The following is a 22,973-nucleotide window of genomic DNA, read 5'->3' as shown; positions in this document are numbered from 1 at the left end:
CTCTCTCTCTAAAATAAATAAATAAATCTTAAAAAAAAAGAAAATCATAAGGAAAATACATTTACAGTACTATTCTGTATTTATTGAAAAAAATCCACATATAAGTGGACCCATGCACTTCAAACCAGTGTTGCTCATGGGTCACCTGTAGTTGGTTCTCAGTAGAGCATCACCAGCTGGGAGTAGTAGCCTGTTCTAGATACACATAAGGCAGGTGCGTTACTATACTACTTTAGTGTTGAGTTCCAGGTGTCAAGGTGGTCAGTTAGGTCCAGGAGCCCAACTGGAAGTCACAGCCAAGCCTTCATTCACCGCAATAGTGCAGGCAAAGAGGCAAATAAACTCCAGCTCCCCAGTGTTCCGCCCCTACCATGGAACGGCATGGGAGGGGCAGGTGACAGGCTGGGGATGGGGAGACATGTCTATCTACCCAGAAGCCCCAAAGGAAAGGGTGCTGCTTCTTAGGGACTGGGGGAGTGCAAGGGGTTGGTGGTGGAAGATGTGGACAGGAAGGTGCTGAGTGGAGGGAGGCAAGTGGCTCAGCCAAGGCCCCAGTGCTGGGGTGGCCTGGGAGTGCAGCATCTGGGTTGGGAATGCAGACACACTGAGCATGGCTGCCAACAGCCTGAGACCTCTGTGTCCCCAGTGTCCTGAGAGTTCTGCCAGGCAAAGCCTTCTGATGGCCTCTGGTCAGCCCAGAAGGATCACGGGATCCTGGATCTGGGTATGGAGCCGGATGCCTCAGATAGATTTGTTTGAATATACCCTTAATTAAAACCAAAACAAAAACCCGTTTAATGGGAGCATTAACATTGATTTTCATTTCACTCTGTGGGCCCCCGCATCTTGGCCGCCCTGGGCCACTCTGGCGCGCTTTACAAATGTAGGGATTGCCTGCTTATTCCGGGTGGTTATGTGTTTCCCACCAGCCACCCATGGGACACCGTCATCAAAGCTGCCATGAGGAAGTACCCGAATCCAATGAACCCCTGTGTCGTGGGAGTTGACGTGCTGGAGCGCAGTGTGGACAGCCGGGGCCGGCTTCACAGCCACCGCCTCCTCAGCACCGAGTGGGGGCTGCCCGGCTTCGTGAAAGCGGTGAGCCTGCGACTGCTTGCCCCGCCGCGCCTCCGATGGCCCGCTTCCCCGCGTGCCCCGGCGACACCCGCATTATCCCTGCTGCACCCGCATTGTCCCTGCTGCACCCGCATTGCCCCGCTCACGCGCATGCCCAGGCAACACCCGCAGTGCCCCGCTCACGCGCATGCCCAGGAGACACCCGCATTGCCCCGCCCAGGCTCTACCTGCGTCCGTCCAGGTTGTCCCCGCTGCACCTGCATCTGCCCGGCAAGTGCCCATCTGCAGGAAGTGACAGCCTTTCCTTAGAGCACCCACTCAAGACTTCAGAGAAGCCTGCGAGATGGTTTGTTTCTCTGTAAACTTCGTTTAGTTTCCATCTCCGTGGTGTGTGGCCCGGCTTCCCCAGCCTCGGCCCTGGCCCCACCAGCCCAGAACCCTCTCGGCCCTGTGTCCACTGGGGCCGTCCTAACCAGATACCACAGACTGGGGGCCCCAACAGACACTTGTTTGCTCATAGCTCGGGAAGCTGGAGGTCCAAGATCAAGGCGCCTGCCGGCTTGATTTCCTTGAGGACCATAAGGGGAGGGTCCGGTCCAGCCTCTCTCCTTGGCTGGTGGACTGCTGCCCTCTTGCTGCCTCTGTACGTGGTGGTCCCTCACCTCCTGCAGCCCTGCTGTCTCCCTCTGTGTGTCCTAATCTCTCCTTATAAAGACACTGCTCAGACTAAGATAGGGTCCACCCTAATGACCCCCATCTAAACCTAATTACCTCTCCAAAGGCCCTATTTCCAAATACAAGTCACATTCTGAGGTGTTGGGGGTCAGGACGTCAACATATGAGCTTTGGGGGACACATTCAGTCCATGACAAGTCTCTTCTGCAGAGCCATCAGGGAGGTTATTGAAAATGTAAATCCGAGCATGACTTCCTCCTGCCCCTCCCCGGGCCCCTGCTCTCTTCTCAACACAGAGTCCCAGCGCTAACATGGACCCAACACCCCAGTGAGCCCACCTTCTCCCTCCCCTGCCATGCCAGCCTCTCACTCCGCCAGGAGCTCAGCATGTGGGGCTGGGCCCAGGAGGCGTCATCGGCAGCTCACCCCGCTAACCCCAGGACTGCCTGGTGCCTCTCCCTTCCTGGCTCTGCCACCCAGCAGAGAGCCTTCCCCACGCTCCCTGCCCCTCGCCGTTTTCTTTTCTGTCAAGCCATTTATTACTGTCCTACACTCACCTCTACCTGAATTCATTCACTGGACCAATGCCGGCCTCGGCTGCTGGGGCAGAGGCACCCGAGAAACTGTGCAGGGCAGTCCGTGGCTGGATCCCCAGTTGTATCTTTCGTTGACTAGATAAAGGACTTAATTAGTAAATGAAATTTGCGTTTGATCCTACAGAATGAAATTTTTGACATGTCACTATGCTAGTTTTGCTTTGTTTTTTAGATTTTGGGAACGAGTAGGACTTTGACATACATCAAAGAACATTCTGTTGTGGATCCAGTAGAAAAGAAAATGGAACTTTGTTCCACCAACGTAAGCAATGGCCTAAGATGAGAAAGGTGCTTGGTATTTCCTGGTGTGGTGGGTAATGTCTTAATTTAATTTTATTTCTAGCCCACCTTTGGTCTAAGTGATCTTTTATTTTTAGTGGAAAGGCTGAATTTATTCAGCAGTATTTTATTTACCTTTTTATTCCAGTATAATAAATGTACAGAAAGACGCACAAAATGAATTGTCACAAAGTGAACACACCTTTGTAACCAGACAGTTCAGAGACAGAGTGTGACCATCCCCCAGGAGCTCCCCTTGTGCTCCCTTCTGGTGGGCGCCCCCACCCCACCCTCAAGATAACCACTATCCTGACTTCCAACAGCAGAGGTGATTTTTAGCAGTAATTTTAAAAGCACCTTTTCCCCTTCACTCCTCTCTCACTCAAAAGAATTTATACTGGCCTACTGCACATTCAAAAAATGTGTTGGGGAAAATGCATGGGCTAGACATGGTTTATTTTTATAAAATCGTATTCTATAAAAAAAGCTTATCAGCTTTGTGCTCATTTACCTGGATGCTAACCCAGAAGGATTATGCTTTTGTATGACTGCTGATGGTTTGGCGGTTTGAAAGTGCCTCAAAGGCCAGGCCAGACTTAGGTTTGGGTGTAGAGGACAGGTGACAGTCGCCAGGAGCGGCCAGGACTAGGTTTCCCTGGGACTTAATGTGGTGGCACTCCCAGGGCCTAAATATTTCTTCTCTTCTGGCTTCAGTGAGTGCTGATTTGGGGGTGGAAGGGTATGGGCAGATGGTCTGGGAAGAAATGCAAGAGAAATAGAAGCTAAAGCCATTCTTTGTTTCAAGATCACACTCACAAACCTGGTGTCGGTGAACGAGAGGCTGGTGTACACTCCGCATCCGGAGGACCCTGAAATGTAAGTCACTGCATCCTGGGATTGACACGTTGAATTCCAGGCTCGGGGTGGGCCGGAGCCTCCCCTCGGTCAGGGCTACTCAGCCCCTTTACTTGCTGCTCTTCTGTAGGACTGTGCTCACACAAGAAGCCATCATCACTGTGAAGGGGATCAGCCTCGGCAGCTATCTGGAGAGTTTGATGGCCAACACGATATCATCCAACGCAAAGAAGGTACGGCTCTCTGTCCCGGGCCCCATGTGCATGCCACGGGCCAGATTAAGGGGCTGGAATGTTATTGTCCTACCGAGGGCTGTGGCCCTCCATTGCCAGCGAGCTTGTGATGTCACAGCCTTTTCCACTGTCACGGTCAAAACTGGCCACAGGGAAAGCTGGCCCAGGCCTCAGGGGGAAGCATTGGGTGAACATGGGACACAAACCCAGCGGAGGCAAGTATGGCATCAAAGAGCCAACTAGCGCAGTCTCAGTGCACAGGACAAACCCCACACATGAGCGTTGTCAGGCAGGGTGGTCAGGAATCGTAGTTTCCCACTGAACAGGCTTTGGCTGAGCCTCCCGTCTGCCAAGCTCCCCCAGACTTAACTCCTGTCTCTGTGCCTCCCCTCTGGCAGGACTGGGGAGTAAGGTCTGTGGAGGTGGCAGGAGAAAGGTGGGACCCCAGGTCCCTAGCGGGAGGGCTGCCTTCGTGAGGCAGACACTGCTCACGGAGTCCAGGTTGTCCTCCTTCCAGCAGAGCGAGCCATGGAAAGAGCTTGGATGTGTGGCAGCCGTTGCACGAGTTCAAGGTAACGTCACCTGCCAGAGCAGGGCCTTCGCTTCTCACCTTCGCTTCCCTCCCAGGCTGACGTCTTCCTGGCTGTCCGCCCTGTCCCTCCCCTCTTCTGGTTTATTCTGGTCAGAAGTAATTCTCCATTTGGGGGACCGGTGGGATGCCCACCATGCTTGTCGCAATTTAACGGGAAAACTACTTCTGCCTTGCATGTAGCCGCAGCACTGATAGAAGAGCCAGTCTGCCCTGTTTTTAAGAAAAATGCAAATTTTAGCAATGTTGGCAGTCACTCAGCTCAGTTCAGGGAAGGCAGTGCCCAGAGCTGCCTGCCTTGTGTCCATACTGCAGGCCCTCTGGGGAGGAGACAAAACTGTACTCACTTTTGTGAGTCCAGGGTCTGGCCTGGGGCAGGCGCCCTAAATGTTTGCTGGAAAAAATAAGTTACAGGAGGAAAGGACTACTTGGTGAGGCCAAAGCCACCCTGACACCTCTTACGAGAAAAGGCAGGGGAAACTCAGTGAGGCCAAATGAAAGTCTTTTATTTCACTTTATGTGAGGGGTTGCTGTGTTGAAAGCCTGCCAGAGAATCACTTCCTCCCCCGAGCTGTGTTACCACTTGGTAGCAAGCCCAAGAGACAGGAGAAGGAGAGCAGGTCATCCTGGGGTTTGGGTGGGATGAGCCCTTGAGGAGGCTGCGAGGCCAACCGCTGCTTGGGCTCTCAGGAGGGACAGTGCAGCTGATGGGTGCCGTGGTGGGTACAGCACAAGCTGGTGTGAGAATTTCAGGCAGAATATGTACCAGCTGATTTCTGAGCTTGAGAAACCGCCCACTCCAGTGAAGATTGTTCAGGGACGGTGACTGCTGTATCTCTTTTAGAAAGGGCCATGCTACCAAAATAAATAAATAAAAATAAATAAATAAAAAATAAAATGGGCCACGCTTTCCTCACGCCCTTTGAAGTGCAGGCTGAGGCCTGCTGTCTGCAGTGAGGGAAGCAGAATTTCTTACACCATGTTGAACTCTTTCTGTGTTGCTCCAGGGGTGGGCTGCTATTGAGTGGATAATTGAAAATTCTCAGCGTGCTGTGAGCTAACGGGGTCTGCACCTGCACCTTATGATGAACAGTGGTAACTATAGTGCTCTTTAACCCCGTAGAGAATTTAGCATCTTGCTAACCGTGTGCATGGTGTGCGGGGCTGGGTGTTTCAAGGTGCGGCTGCATGCGTCTCCAGCCCTGTGCTCCTTAGTATCTTCTGGAATGGAAGCCGCCATTAGTTCATCCTCTTCCTAATTCATCTCCTTGTTTCATGGCAGGATTTATTTCCCAGGAAGCCTTGGATATCGGTTATCTGGTCTCCAAGACAGGCATTTCAGCATCTCCCAAGCTGTTCTCAGTACCTGCTTGCTTAAACATTTCCTAGAATTAGTGTATCATCAGAAAAGAGGCTTTCACGAGTAGTGCCAGCCTCCAGATGGGAGGATTTTTTCATTTTGGGCAGGATCTGAATATTTGCACATGTTCTTACAAAGAATGCCCTGTGCCCTTGCATCAGCACTGCGGTGGTGGGGGGGAGTCCTGCTCCTCACTTGCTGCAGGCCAGCACCCAGCCATGTGACTGCCACTGGCTCTTTTCTTTTAGTGGCAGAAGCCATTTCTAGCATCTTCTTGAGCTTCACAAACATTCCTTGGTTTCCTAGGCCACCAGTGGCTGGACTGTCAGAAAGGGACTTGACACTTAATTGGTCAGCAGTCATCTTCATACTTCATAGGAAAGTCAGAGAGTTTTCTGCTTCCCTCTGTTTAGGGAATCCTAATACTCCTGCCTTGAAACCCTCACCCTGTTGACCTTCCATACTGTGCTGCTCTGGGCCCCGCTTCCCACGGTTGGTCTGTCTGTCTGTCTGCAGCATGTGTGTACACACTCAGTGCCTCAGTCAGCAAACGGGAACCGTGTGGTTCAGGCTCCTTTAAGAACTTCCCGCTGAAGCTTAAGTTTGCCGGAGACCTTCACCTTGGACGCAAGGTCACGATCTGCCGCTGGCTCTCTCTTCTTCCATGGATGCACCAGTAAGGTGACCACACGTAGAGAGCCCGCCCACCTGGTGAGCATAGTGTGTGTGGGCAGTGTGGCGTGTGTGATGTGTCACTCTGAGCTGTGGACTCTGTCACATTCTGTTTCCTCATAAACTAGGGCTAAACTGCCTCAATCTTTAATCAGATGCCTCACCCAAAAAAATTAAAGAAGAAAGAAAAAGAAAAAAAGAAAGAAAGAACAAAAGAAAAAAGGAAGGAAGAAGGAAAGGAAGAAATAAGTGAGCCTTGAATATGGTTCGCCCCATCTGGGAGAGGTGTGGAATCTGCTGGAATCTGCCCCTTGCCTGGTCACAGCCTCCACCGGGCTCTTCGGCCGTGCCCTCTCAAGACAGGAGGCCCATCTGTTGCAGAGTGAGACCCAAAGAAGGGAAGACCCCTAGGAGGGCAAGGGCCGCAAAGCTGCCATGCCGCCGCTGCCCACAGGCCAGCCACCCCCGGGCCAGTGTTGTCAGACTGCTCTTGTGCCTTGTCTGTCTTCCCGTGGGCAGCAGCTCCCAGCAATTTTCTGCTGACTCTTGGGATCTTACTAAACAACTCTGCTCTTTCCTGATGACTCCCCGTTTCCCTCCCATGCCCCTTGGCCAACCCTCTGCACTGCCAGTCTCTTCACACATATCTGGCCACCGTCTGTCACGCCAGATACTGCCGCCGTGCAACCTTCTCACCACTGTTAGTGCAGGTCTGCACACGCTGGAATAGGGGCGTCCACCCCCACAGTGACGTGTGTGGTGACGGTACCGTGAGCTCTCCCACCACACAGTTGGATTTGGTCAAGGGAGCAAAGTGCTCTGCCCGCAGGCTGTGGCTGGCTTGTCCTGGGCTCTGGGACCAGTGTCCCCCGGGGCTGAAGGTTTGTGTTACTTTCACCATTCACACCCATCCATGGGGAGGCTCATGAACACGGAGCCACTGTGATGGGATGGTGGCGAAAGTGTTTGTGAGCTTGAGCTGTCCTGTTAGCTTTAAGGTACTTCCAGGTGGGAATTTGAACTTCCCCATTTTCACAAGGAGAATGTAAAATCTTTCAGTCTGCTTTGAATTCTAAACACTTCAGAGAAGGCCTCCCCCATAAAGGATGAGTAGAACTGTGTTCTACCGTTTTTTTAGATAGTGCTTTTTGTTTGATAATAGTACTTCTAATCTAAAATGAAATGATATTCATTTATATTTTTAGCAGAGTATTTTATGCTTATAGTTCCTGGTAAAACTGAGTTAAAAGATTTATGGTAAAATAACCCCCCTTACTCCTTCTGCAAATCACGTTTCTACCCTTCTGAGGGGATACTCAACTCTTTTGGCAGTTTTTGGCTTTTTCTGCTAGATTTCTAAATAAGCAAACATATCCTGCTATTTCTTGATTTGCCAATTTTAGACATTATCTAGATATTATTTACCTTTTTGCTAAAGTATTATTTTATCTCTTTTATCTCTTCCTCCCCACTCCTATTCCCCCAACATAGCTATATTGTTTATGGTTGGAAGCACATTCAGAGTTCCCATAATTCTGAAAATACAAATACATTGCTATTGCTTATTGCCAAGCCATAATTGCATTTTCTTTCTTACACAACTTTTTCCCCCTTGGGGATAATAATTGTCTTATTCTTTTCATTTATTTAATTTATTTTTTAAAGGTCTCTGAGTCCTTCCACACTCTTAATTGCTCTCTGCAGTACCTTGTGACGTCATTTTCCACAGGTCAGTCTTTTTGGGCAGCACACCCCCTCCCAGTTTCCCTGGCGCCATCCTTTCTGGAAGTCAGGCCTTACTCTCTGACTGAGCAGCCATGTGGCTGTCATCCTTTTTTGTGGGCATTTCTGGACATTTCCTTGATCTTCTCCTCTCCTGGAGCCCTTCTTTCCCTGCTTCCCTGCCTTCCTCTTTCTCTTTCCTCTCACAGGATGGGGAAGAACATCTCATCATGGCTTCTCAGACTTGGCACATCTGAAAATGGCTCTTCTGTTCTCATACTTCATTCATAGCATCGCTGGACATATAATTCTAAAAAAAAAAAACAAACCCAAAAAACTTTCACTCAGAATTTTGAAGGCATTGTTCTGTTGTTTTCCACTCAGATTATCAATCCTCTGTATGTGACTTCTTTTTTTCTCTCTCTGAAAAGCTTTTTGGATCTCTTTATCCTTGATGTTCTTGAAATTTCATGTGGTTAAGTCTCATTTGAAGTGAACTTTTAAAATTCATTGTGTTGCACTGTGCATATTAGATTCCTGGTTTTTATATTATAATTATGCAAGATGTTATTGGGGGGAGTGGGTAAAGGGTACATGAGACATTCCTGTACTATCTTTGCAGCTTCCTTTGAATCTATTATAATTTCAAAATTAAATGTTAAAAAAATATAAATAGTAACATCATGGAAAATGGTAGAGGCAGGTGCTCCCAGAATCAGTCCCTCCACTGAAATAAGCAATAAGCTGGCAAAAAATGACAGAATCAACTTTTGTAGAACCGTGGATGCTAATAGAATACTTCAACCAGGGGAGCACTTAGTGAATCTTGATTAACCTACCCTGCAGATTTTGGACTTGCCAGCCTCCATAATTATGTCAGCCAATTGCTTAAAATAAATTTCTGTCTATATGTACACTTCCTATTGGTTCTGTTTCTCTGGAGAACCCTAATACATTATTAAAGCTAAATTGGTATCAGTTCAAATTAGATTTTTCTGAATTTAAGATATTAATTATAATCACCAGGGTAACCAGTAAGAAAATAATTAAAAGATCCAGAAAAGAAATAGGAGGAATCAGAATGGTAGTGTACCATTGTGGAAAAAAAAAAAAAAAAAAAACAAACACAAAAGATGAGGATGGAAAGAATTCAGGAACAGAAAATTATGAAACTCACAGAAAACAACTAACAGTGTAAGAAGTTAGTTTTTTTTTAGCATTAATTACTTTAAAGGTAAATGGATTAAACAAACCAATTAAAGGACAGAGATTGGCAAAATAGATGAAAAAACATGATCCTACTATATATGCTGTCTACCAGAGACTCACTTTAGATCCAAAGACACAAATGGCTTGAATGTGAAAGGATGGAAAAAGATATTCCATGTAAATAATAACCAAAAGAGCTGGAGTGGGCAACTAACATCAGACAACATCTACTTTTGGTCAAAAATTGTTACAAGAGACAAACAAGGACATTATACATCAATGAGATGGTCAATTCATCAAGAAGACAAAAATTATAACCATTTACACACCAAGCTACAGAGCCCCCAAATATATGAAGCAAACATTAGCAGAACAAAAGGAGAAAGACAATTCTACAATAATAGCTAGAGGCTTCAATAATCCACTTTCAATAATGGATGGGACATCTAGACAGATCAATAAGGAAATGGAGGATTAGAACAACACCATAAACCAACTTGACCTAACAGACATCAATAGAACACTTCATCCAACAGCAGAATACACATTTTTCTCAAGAGCACATGGATTACTCTCCAGGATAAACCATGTGTTAGGCCAACACCAAGTCTCAATAAATTTAAGAAGACTGAAATCATACAAAGTATCTTTTGTTATCCCAATGAAGTGAAATTAGAAATCAACAATATAAGGTAAGTGGAAAATTCAGAAATATGTGGAATTTTAAAATTATATTTCTAACAACTAGTGAATCAAAGAAGAAATTACAAATAAACTTACAACATTTTGAAATGAATGAAAATGAAAACACAACGTATGAAAACTTATGGGATGCAGTGATCAGAGGGAAATTCATAGTTGCAAATACCTACATTAAAAAGGAGGAAAGACCTCAAATCATTAACCTGACTTTAAGGAGCTGGAAAATGAAGAACAAACTAAACTCATGACTTGCAGAAGGAAAGAAATGATAAAGATTAGAAAGGAAATAACAGAGAATAGAAAAATAGAATTATCGAAATCAAAAGTTGTTACATTGAAAAGATCAACAAAGTTCACAAACTTTTAGACTGACCAAGAATAAAAAGAGGATTCAAAATAAAAATACCAGAAATGAAAGCAGGGCATTACTACACATCTTACAGAAATAAAAGGATACAAGAGAATTCTGTGAACAATTGTAAAACAAATTAGATAACCTATATGTGACAAACTATGAGAAACACACAAATTACCAAAACTGATTTAAGAAGAAATAGAATCGCAACGGGTCTATGACAGTTAAAGACATTGAATCAATAATTAAAAACCTTGCAACCAAAGCCTCTCAGAGGGCAGCATAGGAAGAGCACCCTGCAGTTTGGTGTGATACACAGGCAGATGGGCTGAGGGCAGGCATCTGGCCTGACTGCTGACACGGCTCAACAGTGGCTACAGACCCATAGCAGGCAAAGAGAGCCATTGCAGTTGACTGAACTGAAGGCAAATGCATCTCAGGCACAACAGTAGGACACACATAGCCCACATAGGAGACATCTCTGAAGTGCTTGGTTCTGGTGAACAGGAAGCATTGTGCAGCAGGACACCACAGGTCCTCTTCTTCATAAGGCCACTACTTTCAAGATCAAGAGATATAGCAGACTTTCCTACCCATAGAAACAAACACAGACAAAATGAGGAGACAGAGGAATATGTCCCAAATCAAGAACAGGACAAAATCACAGCACAAGAACTAAATGAAATGGAAATAAGCAATATGCCTGATAAAATAATTCAAAGTAGTAGTCATAAAGATACTATGGGACTTGAGGAGAGGTTGGAGAATCTCAGTGAGACCCTCAACAAAGAGATTAAAAAAAAAAAAGAACGAGCTAAAGATGAACTCAATAACAGAGATAACAAATACACTAGAGGGAATCTAGCAGATTAGAGGAGGCAGAAGAACAAATCAGTGAGTTGGAAGACAGGGTAATGGAAAGCAACCAAGCTGAATAACAAAAAAAAAAAAAAAAAAAGGAAAAATGAGAATAGGTTAAGGGCACTCAATGACATCAGGAGTGATAACATTCACAGTATAGGAATCCCAGAAGGAGAAGAGACAGAGAAGGGGGCAGAAAATTTATTTGAAGAAATAATACCTGAAGAATTCCCTCATCTGGAGAAGGGACAGAAAATCCCTTCCTCCCAAGGCGAAGAGAGTACCCAACAAAAATTAACCCAGGGAGGTCCACACCAAGACACTTAATAATTAAAATGGCAAAAAGTCGTGTTGAGAGAATTTTATTTTTTATTTTATTTTATTTTATTTTTAAAGATTTCATTTATTTGAGAGAGAGAGACATAGCGAGAGAGGGAATACAAGCAGAGGGAATGAGAGAAGGAGAAGCAGGCTTCCCTTGGGGTGGGGAGCCTGATGCGGGGCTCAATCCCAGGACCCTGGGATCATGACCTGAGCCAAAGGCAGACGCTTAACAACTGAGCCACCCAGGCGCCCCATAAGAGAGAATTTTAAAAGCAGCAAGGGAAAAAAAAAAAGTTACATACAAAGGAAACCCTATAAGGCTACTAGCTGATTTTTTAGCAGAAATTTTGTAGGCCAGAAGAGAGTGGCATCATATATTCAAAGTATTGAAAAGAAAAACCCTGCAACCAAGAATACTCTACCCAGCAAGGGTAGAATACAAGGAGCAATAAATAGTTTCCAACAAACAAAAGTTAAAAGGGTTCACTACTAAACCAGCCTTATAAGAAACGTAAAGGGAATTCTTTGGGGGAAAAATCATAATCAGGAGTAGGAAAATTATGAAAGGAAAAAATTTCACAGATAAATGCAAACATAATAAAAGTAATAGATTAATCACTTATAAAACCAGTATGGAGTTTAAAGCACAAAAGCAGTAAAATCAATAATATCTACAAAAATCAGTCAAGGAGTTCACAAAAGGGTATAAAATATGACATCATATACATAGAACGTGGGGCTGGGGGAGTAAAAATTTAGTGCTTTTAGAACTTAAGTGACCATTAACTTAATAATATACATTGCTGTATGCTTAAGATATTATAGATGAGCCTAATGGTAACCACAAATTAAAAATGTGTAATAGATGCACAAAAAATAAAGAGAAAGGAATCCAAGCATAACACTAAAGAAAGTCATCAAACCACAAGGGAAGAGAGCAAGAGAAGAAAGGAACAGAGAAGAACTAAGAAAACAACTGTAAAACAAATAAAATGGCAACAAATAAAACCCGTCAATAATTACTTTAAGTGTAAATGGCCTCATGCTCCAATCAAAACATAAGGTGACTGAATGGATAAAAAAGCAAGACCCATCTATATGCTGCCTACAACAGACTCACTTCAGACCTACAGACACATGCAAATTGAAAGTAAAGTGATGGAAAAACATTTACCATGCAAATGGAAGCAAAAAGAAGGCTGGAGTAGCAATACTTATATTGGACAAAATAGACTGTAAAATAAAGACTGTAACAAAAGACAATGAAGGACATTTCATAGTGATAAAAAGATCAATCCAACAAGAGGATATAACAATTGTAAAATATGCATCCAACATAGGAGCACTTAAATACATAAAAGAAGAAACTGACAGTAATACAATAATGGTATGGGACTTTAACACCCCACTTACATCAATGGATAGATCACCCAGACAGAAAATCAACAAGGAAACAGCAACACATTAGACAAGATGGAGCTAATAGGTGTATGCAGAACATTCCATCTGAAAACACAATGCACATTCTTTTCAAGTACACATGGAATATTCTCCAGAATAAATCACGTTAGGCCACACACACACAAATCTCAAGAAATTAAAAAATTCAATAAATTCAAAAATATCATGCATCTTTTCCAACCACAATGGTATGAAACTAGAAATCACAAGAAAAAACTGGAAAGAACACAAATACATGAAGAATAAATAACATGCTACTAAACAATGAATGGGTCAACCAAGGCATCAAAGAGGAATTAAAAAAATGCATGGAGAAAAATGAAAATGAAAGCATAGTGGTCCAAAATCTTAGGGACACGGTAACTCTTCTAAGAGGAATTGTATAGCAATACAGGCCTACTTCAAGAAACAAGAAAAAGCTCAAATAAACAACCTAACTTTACACCTAAAGGAAATAGTAAAAGAACAAATAAAGCCCAAAGTCAGTGGAAGGAAGGAAATAATAAAGATTACAGCAGAAATAAATGAAGTAGAGCCTAAAAATAAAATAGAACAGATCAGTGAAACCAGAGCTGGTTCTTTGGAAAGATTAAAAAAAAAAAAATAAAACCTGATAAACATTTAGCCAGATCTTAGCAAGAAAAAAAGAGGACACAAATAAATAAAACCAGAGATGAAGGACAAAACAAAACAATCTCCAGTAACAACAACAGAAGACCAGGACCAGATGGCTTTACTGGTGAATTCTACCAAATATTAAAGAGTTAACAAAAATCCTGAGCAAATTCTTCCAAAAAGAGGAGAGAATACTTCCTAACTCATTCTGTGAAACCAATATTACCTTGATACCAAAGTTAGGCAAGGACCCCCAGAAAATAAATCTACAGCCCAGTATCCCTCATGAATACTGATGCAAAAGTCCTCAACAAAATTCTAGCAAGCTGAATCTAATAGCATATTAAGAGGCTATACACCATGACTAAGATTATACCAGAAACGGAAGGGTGGTTCAACATACAAAAATCAAACAATGATATATACCTCATTAATAGAACTAAGAAGGAAAAACCTCACATGATCATCTCAGAAAAGGCATTTGAAAAAACAACACACTTTCATGATTAAAACATTATTCTGGGAATAGATACAAGGATTCTAGAAATAATCTAGGTATAGGAAAGAACTTACTCTACATCATAAAGGGCATTTTTGAAAAACCCACAGTCAACGTCCTATGCAATGATGAAAGACTGAAATCTTTCCCCCTAAGATCAAGAAGAAGACAAAGATGTCCACTGTCATCACTGCTATTGAACATTGTTCTAGAAGTTCTAGCCAGAGCAGTTAGACAACAAAAAGAAGTATTAGGCATCCAAACTGGAAAGGAAGAAGTAAAACTATCTACATCCACAGATGACATGATCCTATAGATAGAAAACCCAATGAAGAAAGAATCCACAAGAGAGTTAATAAAGGAATTTAGCAAAATTAAAGTGTAGAAGATCTACACATAAAAATCAGTTGTGTTTCTTTACACTAGCCATGATCAACCTGATAAGAAAATTAAGGAAACTATCCAGTTTACAGTTGCATCCAAAAGAATAAAATACATAGAAATAAAACAAGAAGGTGAAGGACTGTACACTTAAAATTATAAACACTGAGGAAAGAAATGAAAAAACCTGGGTGGCTCTGTTGGTTGGGTGTCTGACTCTTGATTTCGACTCAGGTCGTGATCTTGGGATCATGAGGTTGAGCCCTATGTCAGGCTCTGTGCTCAACAGAGAGTCTTCTTGGAATTCTCTCTCTCCCTCTCCAATTGCCCCCTTCCCCCTACGTGCATGCTCTCTCTCTCTCTAATAAATAAAAAAATCTTTAAAAAAAGGAAGAAATGAAAAAAGACATAAATGAATGGAAAGACATCCCTTGTTCATGGGTTGGAAGACTAATAATTGTTAAGATGGCAATACTACCCAAAATGTTCTAAAGAATCAAGGCATTTCTTATAAAAACTCCCATAGTTTTGTTTTGTTTTTTAAGAAATGGAAAAGCCCATCCTCAAATTCAAATGGAATTGCAAGGGATCCTGCATAGCCAAAACAATATTGAAATGGAAGAACAAATTTGGAGGACTCACACTTCCCAATTTCAAAACTTCTTACAAAAGCTACAATAATCAAAACAATAATCAAAACAATGTAGCATAAATACAGACAGATAGGCCAATGGAATTAAAGTGAGAGTCCAGAAGTAAACCCATGTATCTGTGGTCAATTGATATTCAACAAGCGTGCCAAAACAATTCAATGAAGAAAGAATAGTCTCTTCGATAAATGGTATTGGGACAACTGGATATCTACATATAAGAGAATGAAGTTGGACCATTACCTCACACCATATACAAAAACCAACTCAAAATGGATCAAAGACCTACACACAAGAACAAAAACTATACAACTTCATGATCTTGGATTTGGCAATGGATTCTTAGATATGACAACAAAAGCATGAACAACAAAAGAGAAAATAGATAAATTTGTCTTCATCAAAATTAAAAACTTTTGTGCATCAAAGGACACTATCAAGAAAGTGGAAAGACAAGCTACAGAATGGAAGAAAAAATTGCAAATCATATTCTGATATTATCCAGAATATATATGAAAAACTCTTACAACTCCACAACAAAAAGACAACTCAATTTAAAAATGGGCAGGGACGCCTGGGTGGCACAGTTGGTTAAGCATCTGACTCTTGATTTCCGCTGGGGTTGTGATCTTTGGGTCCTGGGATCTAGCCGGCATCGGGCCCCCTACTTAGTGTGGAGTCTGTTTGACATTCTCTTCTGCCCCTCCCACTTGTGCTCTCTTTCCAAAATAGATAAATAAATTTTTTAAAAAGTGGGCAAAGAATCTGAATAGACATTTCTCCAAAGAAGATACACAAATGGCCAATAAGCACAAGAAAAAATGCTCAACAGCATTATTCACTAGGGAAATGTAAATCGAACCTACAGAAACCACTCACAAGCACTCGGATGGCTATAATCAACTAAATGGAAAATAAGCATTGGCAAAGATGTGGAGAAATTGGAACCTTTGTTCATATTGGTGCAAATGTAAAATGATAGCAACTCCACCCCTACTTATATACCCAAAAATATTGAAAACAAGTACACAAATACTTGTACATGAATGTTCACAGTAGCACTACTCACAAATGCCAAAGGTAGAAACTCAAATGTCCTTCAGCTGATAAATGATCAACAAACAGTGGTCCAAATATACACTGGAATATTATTCGGCCATAAAAAGTAATGAAGCACAGATTCACACTACAACATGGATGAATCTCTAAAACATTATGCAAAATAAAAGAAGCCAGACACAAAAAAGGCCACATACTGTACGATTCCATGTATAAGCAATATCTATAATGGACAATCCATATAAGATGGAAAGCAGACTGGTTGTTGCCAAGAGGAGAGGGGAGGGATGAATGGGGGAGAATCTGCTTTAAGCGTTTGAGATTTCCTTTTGGGGTGATGAAAATGTTTTGGAGGTAATGGTTGCACAACACTGTGAATACACTAAATACCGTTGAGTTGTATACTTGAAAATGGTTAACTTATGTGAATTTCATTTGATTAAAAAAGAGGAAAATATAAGTATATAGCTGTAAACAAATACATACATACATTTATCATGCATACATAAAAACCCAAAACCCCACTACTCGTGTCGGGAACTGGGGTGGTCCCTTTGGTTCTGGTAATGATTTCTTTGATGATTTCCCCACTATTCTCTCTTCTTTTCTGGAAGTCCTCTTAGTCAGATGTTAGCTTCCTAGATTGATCTTGTAATTTTCTTATATTTTCTCTCGTCTGTGTTCTACCTTTTGGGAGATTTCCTGGACTTTATCTTCCAATGACTTCACTCATTTTTATTTGGGCAAATTGTATTTTTAATTTCTTAACCTTCCTTTCCTTATGGCGTCCTGTTCTTGCTTCCCAAATGTAGTGTCTTCCCCCCTCTCTCTGCAGAAGTAGATATGAAGTGAAGCTCTCTGCTGCATCTCTGTGTCTCCTCTGTGCCCCTTCGCACGGGAGACTGCCCCAGCTGTCTTTCATCCTAACATACCTGACACGAGCCGAGGTGCAGATGGGGAGTGAGGCTCCTGGCCGGTGACGGCTAGGGGTCACTGCAGGGTGACACTGGAGGCTGTCCTTGGCTTTTTCCTTGACAGCCAATGACCTTTTCTCTGGAGTGGTTCCATTTTTCCCGACAAGACTCCTCAACCTCTGTGGGGGGGGGAGGGCGGAGGGGAGCAGTAAGGGTCTAAGAGCCAGGTTCTCCTGCGGTCCCATGTGTCCCCTCTCTCTGGACACCCCCAGGCTCTGAATGGCTCGTGTCAGACCCCTTCCACTGCCTCACAGCCCACGTCTCGGCTTTCCACCTTCTTGTGGTGGCCAGTGAGGATGCTGACTCCGTGGGTTCTCAGTTGTGTTTCTGTTGTATTCCTGATAGTTTTGTGGACAAAGGGCCAAAGGTTTTTTCCCACCATCTTGGAAATCAAAGTTCTGTTGGCTTTTATAAACAATATTCTTTCAAAAAATACATGAAAGCAGTCCATTTTTATGGTAAAAAACCAACCAACCAACCAACAACACAGGACTCTCTGTTGAAGAGTAAAACCTCCCCTTGAGAGGAGGAGAACCTGGCCTCTGCCAGTTAACTCCCGATTTTACAAAGGCTTCCAGAGGTGTTTTATGCAAATGCAAGTTATGTATGGTTTTTTCTCTTTTCTTTCTTTTATTAAACACAGACGGAACCATACTGTATATACTGTTTTGTGCCTGTCTTTTTTCTATTTGTAAGTAACATTGTCTTAAAAAGTTTCCTCTTGAGATTTAGCTGTGTAGCACTGAAGTCTTAATTCCTGAAGGATTTGAGGGCTCCTTGCAGATAAACCCCAGATTTGCAAAGGTAGTGGGTGCAGGGCAGAACATCTGTCACTTTGCTGCAAACTCTACTCTGCCCCCATGAGCCAGTATCAGCCGAGACACTGAACCCTTTCTCTCGTGACAGCCTCTTGTTGCACTAGTAGGTAACTCTGTTCCATGGAGGGTAACTATATAGCCTCGCAGAGGTAATGGTTTAAAATTGTCATGGAAGGGGTTCTGTTCTAGAGGGGAACATGGAAATTTGTGACTTGGGAAACCACACTGTCAAGCAGGGATAAGAGTATCAGGAAAGGTAGATTGTCTTGACTCCTCTAAATGGCTAGAGTGTGCAGGGGACCCCAGTGTAGTTTCCAAGGAAGGCTGCATTTTTAGGGCAAGGGTATGTATATGTCAGTTACTTAGCCACTTCCAATTTTTGGTGGGTTGAAAGTGGGGTAAAAATAAGCATAGGCACGTGCTGGGTTTTTAATTCTCCTTTGCTTTCCATTATAAATAAAAAAATGTTAAGGTAGTTATTAAGAAAGTGATAGTGGTTATTTTCAAAATTTGAGTATGAAATAGTTGAACTGTGTAACTTTCATTTTGGTCTGGGAATGGATTCAGTATTTGTGCAGCTCTGTTTGGAATTCGCCCCCAGCCCAAGCACAAATGCTGTATGGATACCGTATCATGGAAGCTGGGTGGCAGAGCCATGTGAAATTAAACCTCGCTTTTGAGTTTGGAAAATATGCAAAAGGTCAACTTTAATCATACAGTATTGCTTCACAATAATCAATCTGTGGACACTGCTGTTATGTTGATGTTCAGTAGGTACCCCCAGCACTTGAAGGGGGTGCCCTCTGGTAGAAGCTTTAGAACAGAAGCGGGCTGGGACCCCGAACTGCGGTGGTCTGCATGTCACCGGGCAGGTGTGCGCACCCCCAGGGGGTTCCTCAGTGCTCTTCTCTCGGCAGGGTCGCGAGGCCTTGGAGTGGGTGATCGGCCGACTTAACACGGAGTTGGAGGGCCTGGCAGCCCCCGCCTGCACCAGAGCGTGAAGCCGCCCCCCCACCCCCCGCAGCGTCCGGACCCGGAGTCGCAGGTCCAGCGAAGGTGGCAGGCGATCACCCCCCACCCTCCGCCGGCCCCCTGCAGGGGACTGCGCGCGCTCGCCCACGCTTGTCTGTCGGAGGGAGCATTCGTGATTAGTGCATGCCTAGAGACATTTAGGAAAGGGACTCTGGGGGAGGAAGTGAATTTGCCACATCTTGGCCTATAGCTTACCTTCACCGTTATCTTTACTTTTTTTTTTAATGGAAAGTTTTGTTTAATAAACAAGTTAAATCTCTAATATCCCTTCCCCAGAAGCCAAAAATATCAGAGTGTAAAAGGGAATAGCTTTCTCCCAGCGTTCACATAGAAGTTTCTCGTGGGTTTTGATCCTGAGTTTTCTGTGATCACAACCCCAGGAGATTCCGGGAGGCCCGCCCCCCACCGCGCCAGCTGGGGGCCTCTGCGCTGTGCTCGGTGCTGACGGGCCCCTGCTGACGTTTGGTGACATTCCACAAATGGAACAGTGTTCTGCATGCATGCTGACTTTCCAGATTTTATCTTCCACTGACCACAGAACTTAGATTTAACTTAGGATATGGGTTTTTAATTTTATGCATAAAGCAAATAACATAAAGCATCCCTATTTCATTTTAGTTTCTGAACATGAAATAGGATACCTTTTTCCTTATGTTTTAACTAAACCAACCAGTTTAGTTTTTAGAAGAGAAAGGACTATCAGGAGAAACTAGTTATTTTGATAATGTCATATTACTTGCTTTATTTTCTTGCCCAAAGTATAGAAATAAATCCAGAATCCTGCTGCCTTTCCTTCGTTTCCAGTGTTGCATCCTTGTTATTGTGGCCCTTGAGTTTGGTAGGAATAAAAGTTAAATACATTAGTTACTGTGACCACTCTTCAGCTACACCAGAAGTTACTGGGATGCTGCTTCCTCTGGGAAGTTGGGCTTTCTAAAGCGGTGTGAGCACAACAGGCCATCCTATGGTCTTTGCGTGGTACCCACCTTCTGGTTAAGTAGCTGCTTCCAGAAGGTTCTTCTAGAAGCAGAGCCAGGTGCTCTCTGGAAACAAAGTTTGTTTCCCTTTTTTGTAGGAAAAGTGGTTGTACTACATATTCTTTGAAGACTGTTCCACCCATTTGGTGTTAGATCCAACTATTAAAACTGTATCTGATTTGAGCCTGTGGTTTTTTTGGCTTCTAAAGAGTAGATGACTCTGCCTCCAGCATTTCTGCCCTCACATTAAGGAAGGGTTAGGCATACTTTGATATAGGAGTTAATTGCCGGGTGTCTCTGTTGTGAACTTCATCTTTTTCCCCTGAAGAGTCTTCCCTAGCAGATCTCTCCTTATGGCTGAGCCTTAGTGAAGCCCGATATATTCAGAACAGGTGCTCATAGGTTCTGTTACAGTTCAGGATCCAAAGAAGCAGCGGGGTGATTTATTTGGGTGACTTGGCAGCTGGGGAGGGTACCCTTTACATGCCAGCTGTCAGATTATAGCTATGCGGGGGTACATCTGGACCAGTGTGTGACCACCGAGCTTCAGTTTCCTCATCAGAAAATGCAGACACTGATACTACCTCAGAGGATGGAAACAGGGAGCGGATGGGCAGCACCTCAGTGCAGCCTGGTGGCACGTTGGCCCACGGTGCTGCTAACTGCCGGTGCTGGCCCACCCGTTGGGCCGCAGAGTCCCATGGGGGGCACCACTGTGCGCGGCTGGAATTGGGAACACTGGGCTTCATTGATGGAACATACTTTTTTTGTCATGCATGTATTTTCACTTTTATAATCACTGTTAAGAGTTAACTGTCAGTGGTAAAAGAGGCAAGTGGGAGGACATTCATGAGTCCTAACTTGGGACTGATTTGGATTTCTGGCCTTGACCGCTCATCATGCTATATGCTTGTCTTCCACTATTACAAGACAGCTTGCTTAGGGCAGGGCTTGGCAGACTATAGCCTATGAGCTAAGGACGGTTTTTGCATTTTTAAAGGGTTGTAAGTAACCCCCCGCCCCCGCAACACACACACACAGAAGAGGATGCCACAGAGACCATATGAGGCAACCATGCCTATTATTTACTCTCTGGCCCGTAAAGCTGACCCCTTTCTTGGGGATTCCACTGCATCTCTCAGTGAGCATGAATAAAACTAGGTTTGTTCCCTTTCACCCAACTGCTTTCTGTTCCCCCAGTGCTAAATAGTGCTACTTCCATTTTCCAAATACAAAACCTCAGTTATTTAAGACTTCTTCCTCCTGCTCTTTCTCTCTCTAGCCATTTGGAAACCAAACCTTCCTTTAAAAGGTCTCAGGGCAATTCTGTGCCTTCTCATTTTCACTGGCGCAGTCTGCTTTAGGTGCTTATCACCTTATCCCCATCAGGAGGGCTGGCCACGTCCCACGTGGTCTCCTCCCACACTGAGCAGTATGTGACTGGTGGGATGCTGCAGAATATTCCGCGATGCTCCATGACTTCCCAGGCCAGGCCATAGGAGACACTGTGACTTGTACCTTGCTCGCTCGTGCATCACCTGCTCTGGGGCAAGCCAGCTGCCAGGTCATGAATGATTGGAGGACCCCGACAGGGAGATCCATGTGGTTAGGAGCTGTGAGAGGGAGCCTTCTTGGAAGCGGATCTTCTAGCCCCAAGGAAGCCTGGAGCTAACGATGGGCACAGCTGACATCTTGACTGCAACCTCATAGGATGCTAGGCCAGGACCACCTGGCTAAAACTGCTCCTGATTTTCTGGCCCACGGAAGCTTGTGAGATAATAAATGTTTCTTGTTTCAAGCCACAGTGTCTTGGGGTAGTTTGTTATGTAGCAAGAGATAACTAATATTTCATTTTATATTAAATTTGTACAATCACTTTCATTCGGTTCCACTTCTTGTTGACAAATCATTCCAGAATAATCTCATTATAACTTTCCCTGAATAAAAAATTACAGAGGTTTCTCATTCCTTTTTGGAAAAAGTCACAAGCAGGCCTAGGCATTGGCCCAGATGACTCGGATGCCGGTGGGCAACAGGTTGCACTGTGGGGAATACTGGGTCTTCCCCCTCCTCTAAACCCACTTGAACACCTGCTTCCATGAACGTGTCCTTGACTGATACCAGCTCACAGCTTACTATCTATTCCTAGACATTTATGCTCCCCCAGGACTATTTTTTTAAATCTGTTCACATATTTGGCCAACCAGTTTACAGTTCCTCAGGAGCCAAGAGCAGACACTCCGCTTCGCACACACAGTTCTGGGCATCCATAAGTGCTTCAGTGGTGCGGGAACTGGATTCAGAACCCTAGCAGCTAATAGGAAACACAGCAGGGCAATGAGCCCAGCTTTGGAATTGGAGATGCCTCAGGCCCGATGCTGGGCTGCTCTGACCTTGGGCAAATGACAGCTTGTTATTCCTGTTTCGCATCTGTGAGAGAGGATGGTAACAACGCCTACTTCAGAGCTGAGTATTAAGGGAGATATTATATCTGATATAGGGTATGTACTCAATCACTGGTAGTTCATTAGTAGCTACTGAAAATCAAAATATTTTAAAAATTATGTATTAATAGTAACACAGCACAGAATATTTACTATCATAATGCTTATCTCCATAGCTTTCCTTATACCCCTTTAATGACCAAATTGTTTTACTGTGACAAATGGAAAATACAGTTGGCCCTTCAACAATGCACGAGTTAGGGGCACTGATGCCCACCCCCAGTCAAAAAGCCCCATATAACTTTTGACTCCCCCCAAACTTAACTACTACTAATAGCCTATTGATTGGAAGCCTTACCAACAACATAGTCAATTAACACATATTTTGTATACATATCCTATACTGTATTCTCACAATATAGTAGGCTAAAGAAAATACTCAGAAAATCATAAGAGAAAATACACTTAAAGTACTCTACTGTATTTATTAAGAAAAAAAAAGTCTGCAGTAAGAGGACCCACACAGTTCAAACCCGTATTATTCAAGGGGCAAC

The 22,973-nt window shown here is 43.7% G+C and overlaps 1 protein-coding gene across 4 annotated transcripts in view; it reads left to right on the top strand.

Annotated features, from left to right (window-relative positions):
* PRELID3A (PRELI domain containing 3A) overlaps positions 1 to 21,737 on the top strand; it is a 32,718-nt gene extending 10,981 nt beyond the window's left edge. The window contains exons 2-7 of one of the 4 annotated variants that reach the window (XM_035723921.1): positions 930 to 1,098; positions 2,521 to 2,610; positions 3,433 to 3,503; positions 3,613 to 3,715; positions 5,312 to 5,399; positions 18,884 to 21,737. In XM_035723921.1, coding sequence (XP_035579814.1) covers positions 930 to 1,098; positions 2,521 to 2,610; positions 3,433 to 3,503; positions 3,613 to 3,715; positions 5,312 to 5,365 — 487 coding nt within the window. In that variant the 3' untranslated portion in view covers positions 5,366 to 5,399; positions 18,884 to 21,737. Of the gene's footprint in view, positions 1 to 929; positions 1,099 to 2,520; positions 2,611 to 3,432; positions 3,504 to 3,612; positions 3,716 to 4,235; positions 4,288 to 5,311; positions 5,400 to 6,180; positions 6,361 to 18,883 lie in introns of those variants that run through there. The other 3 variants (XM_027576312.1, XM_027576315.1, XM_027576313.1) reach the window with 3 other exon arrangements.
* Positions 21,738 to 22,973: the final 1,236 nt, after the last annotated feature.

The sequence above is a fragment of the Zalophus californianus genome, chromosome 14 (genome assembly GCF_009762305.2).
Source record: "Zalophus californianus isolate mZalCal1 chromosome 14, mZalCal1.pri.v2, whole genome shotgun sequence".
In the NCBI taxonomy this organism is placed as follows: domain Eukaryota; kingdom Metazoa; phylum Chordata; class Mammalia; order Carnivora; family Otariidae; genus Zalophus; species Zalophus californianus.
This window is presented reverse-complemented; position numbering and strand designations above follow the sequence as displayed.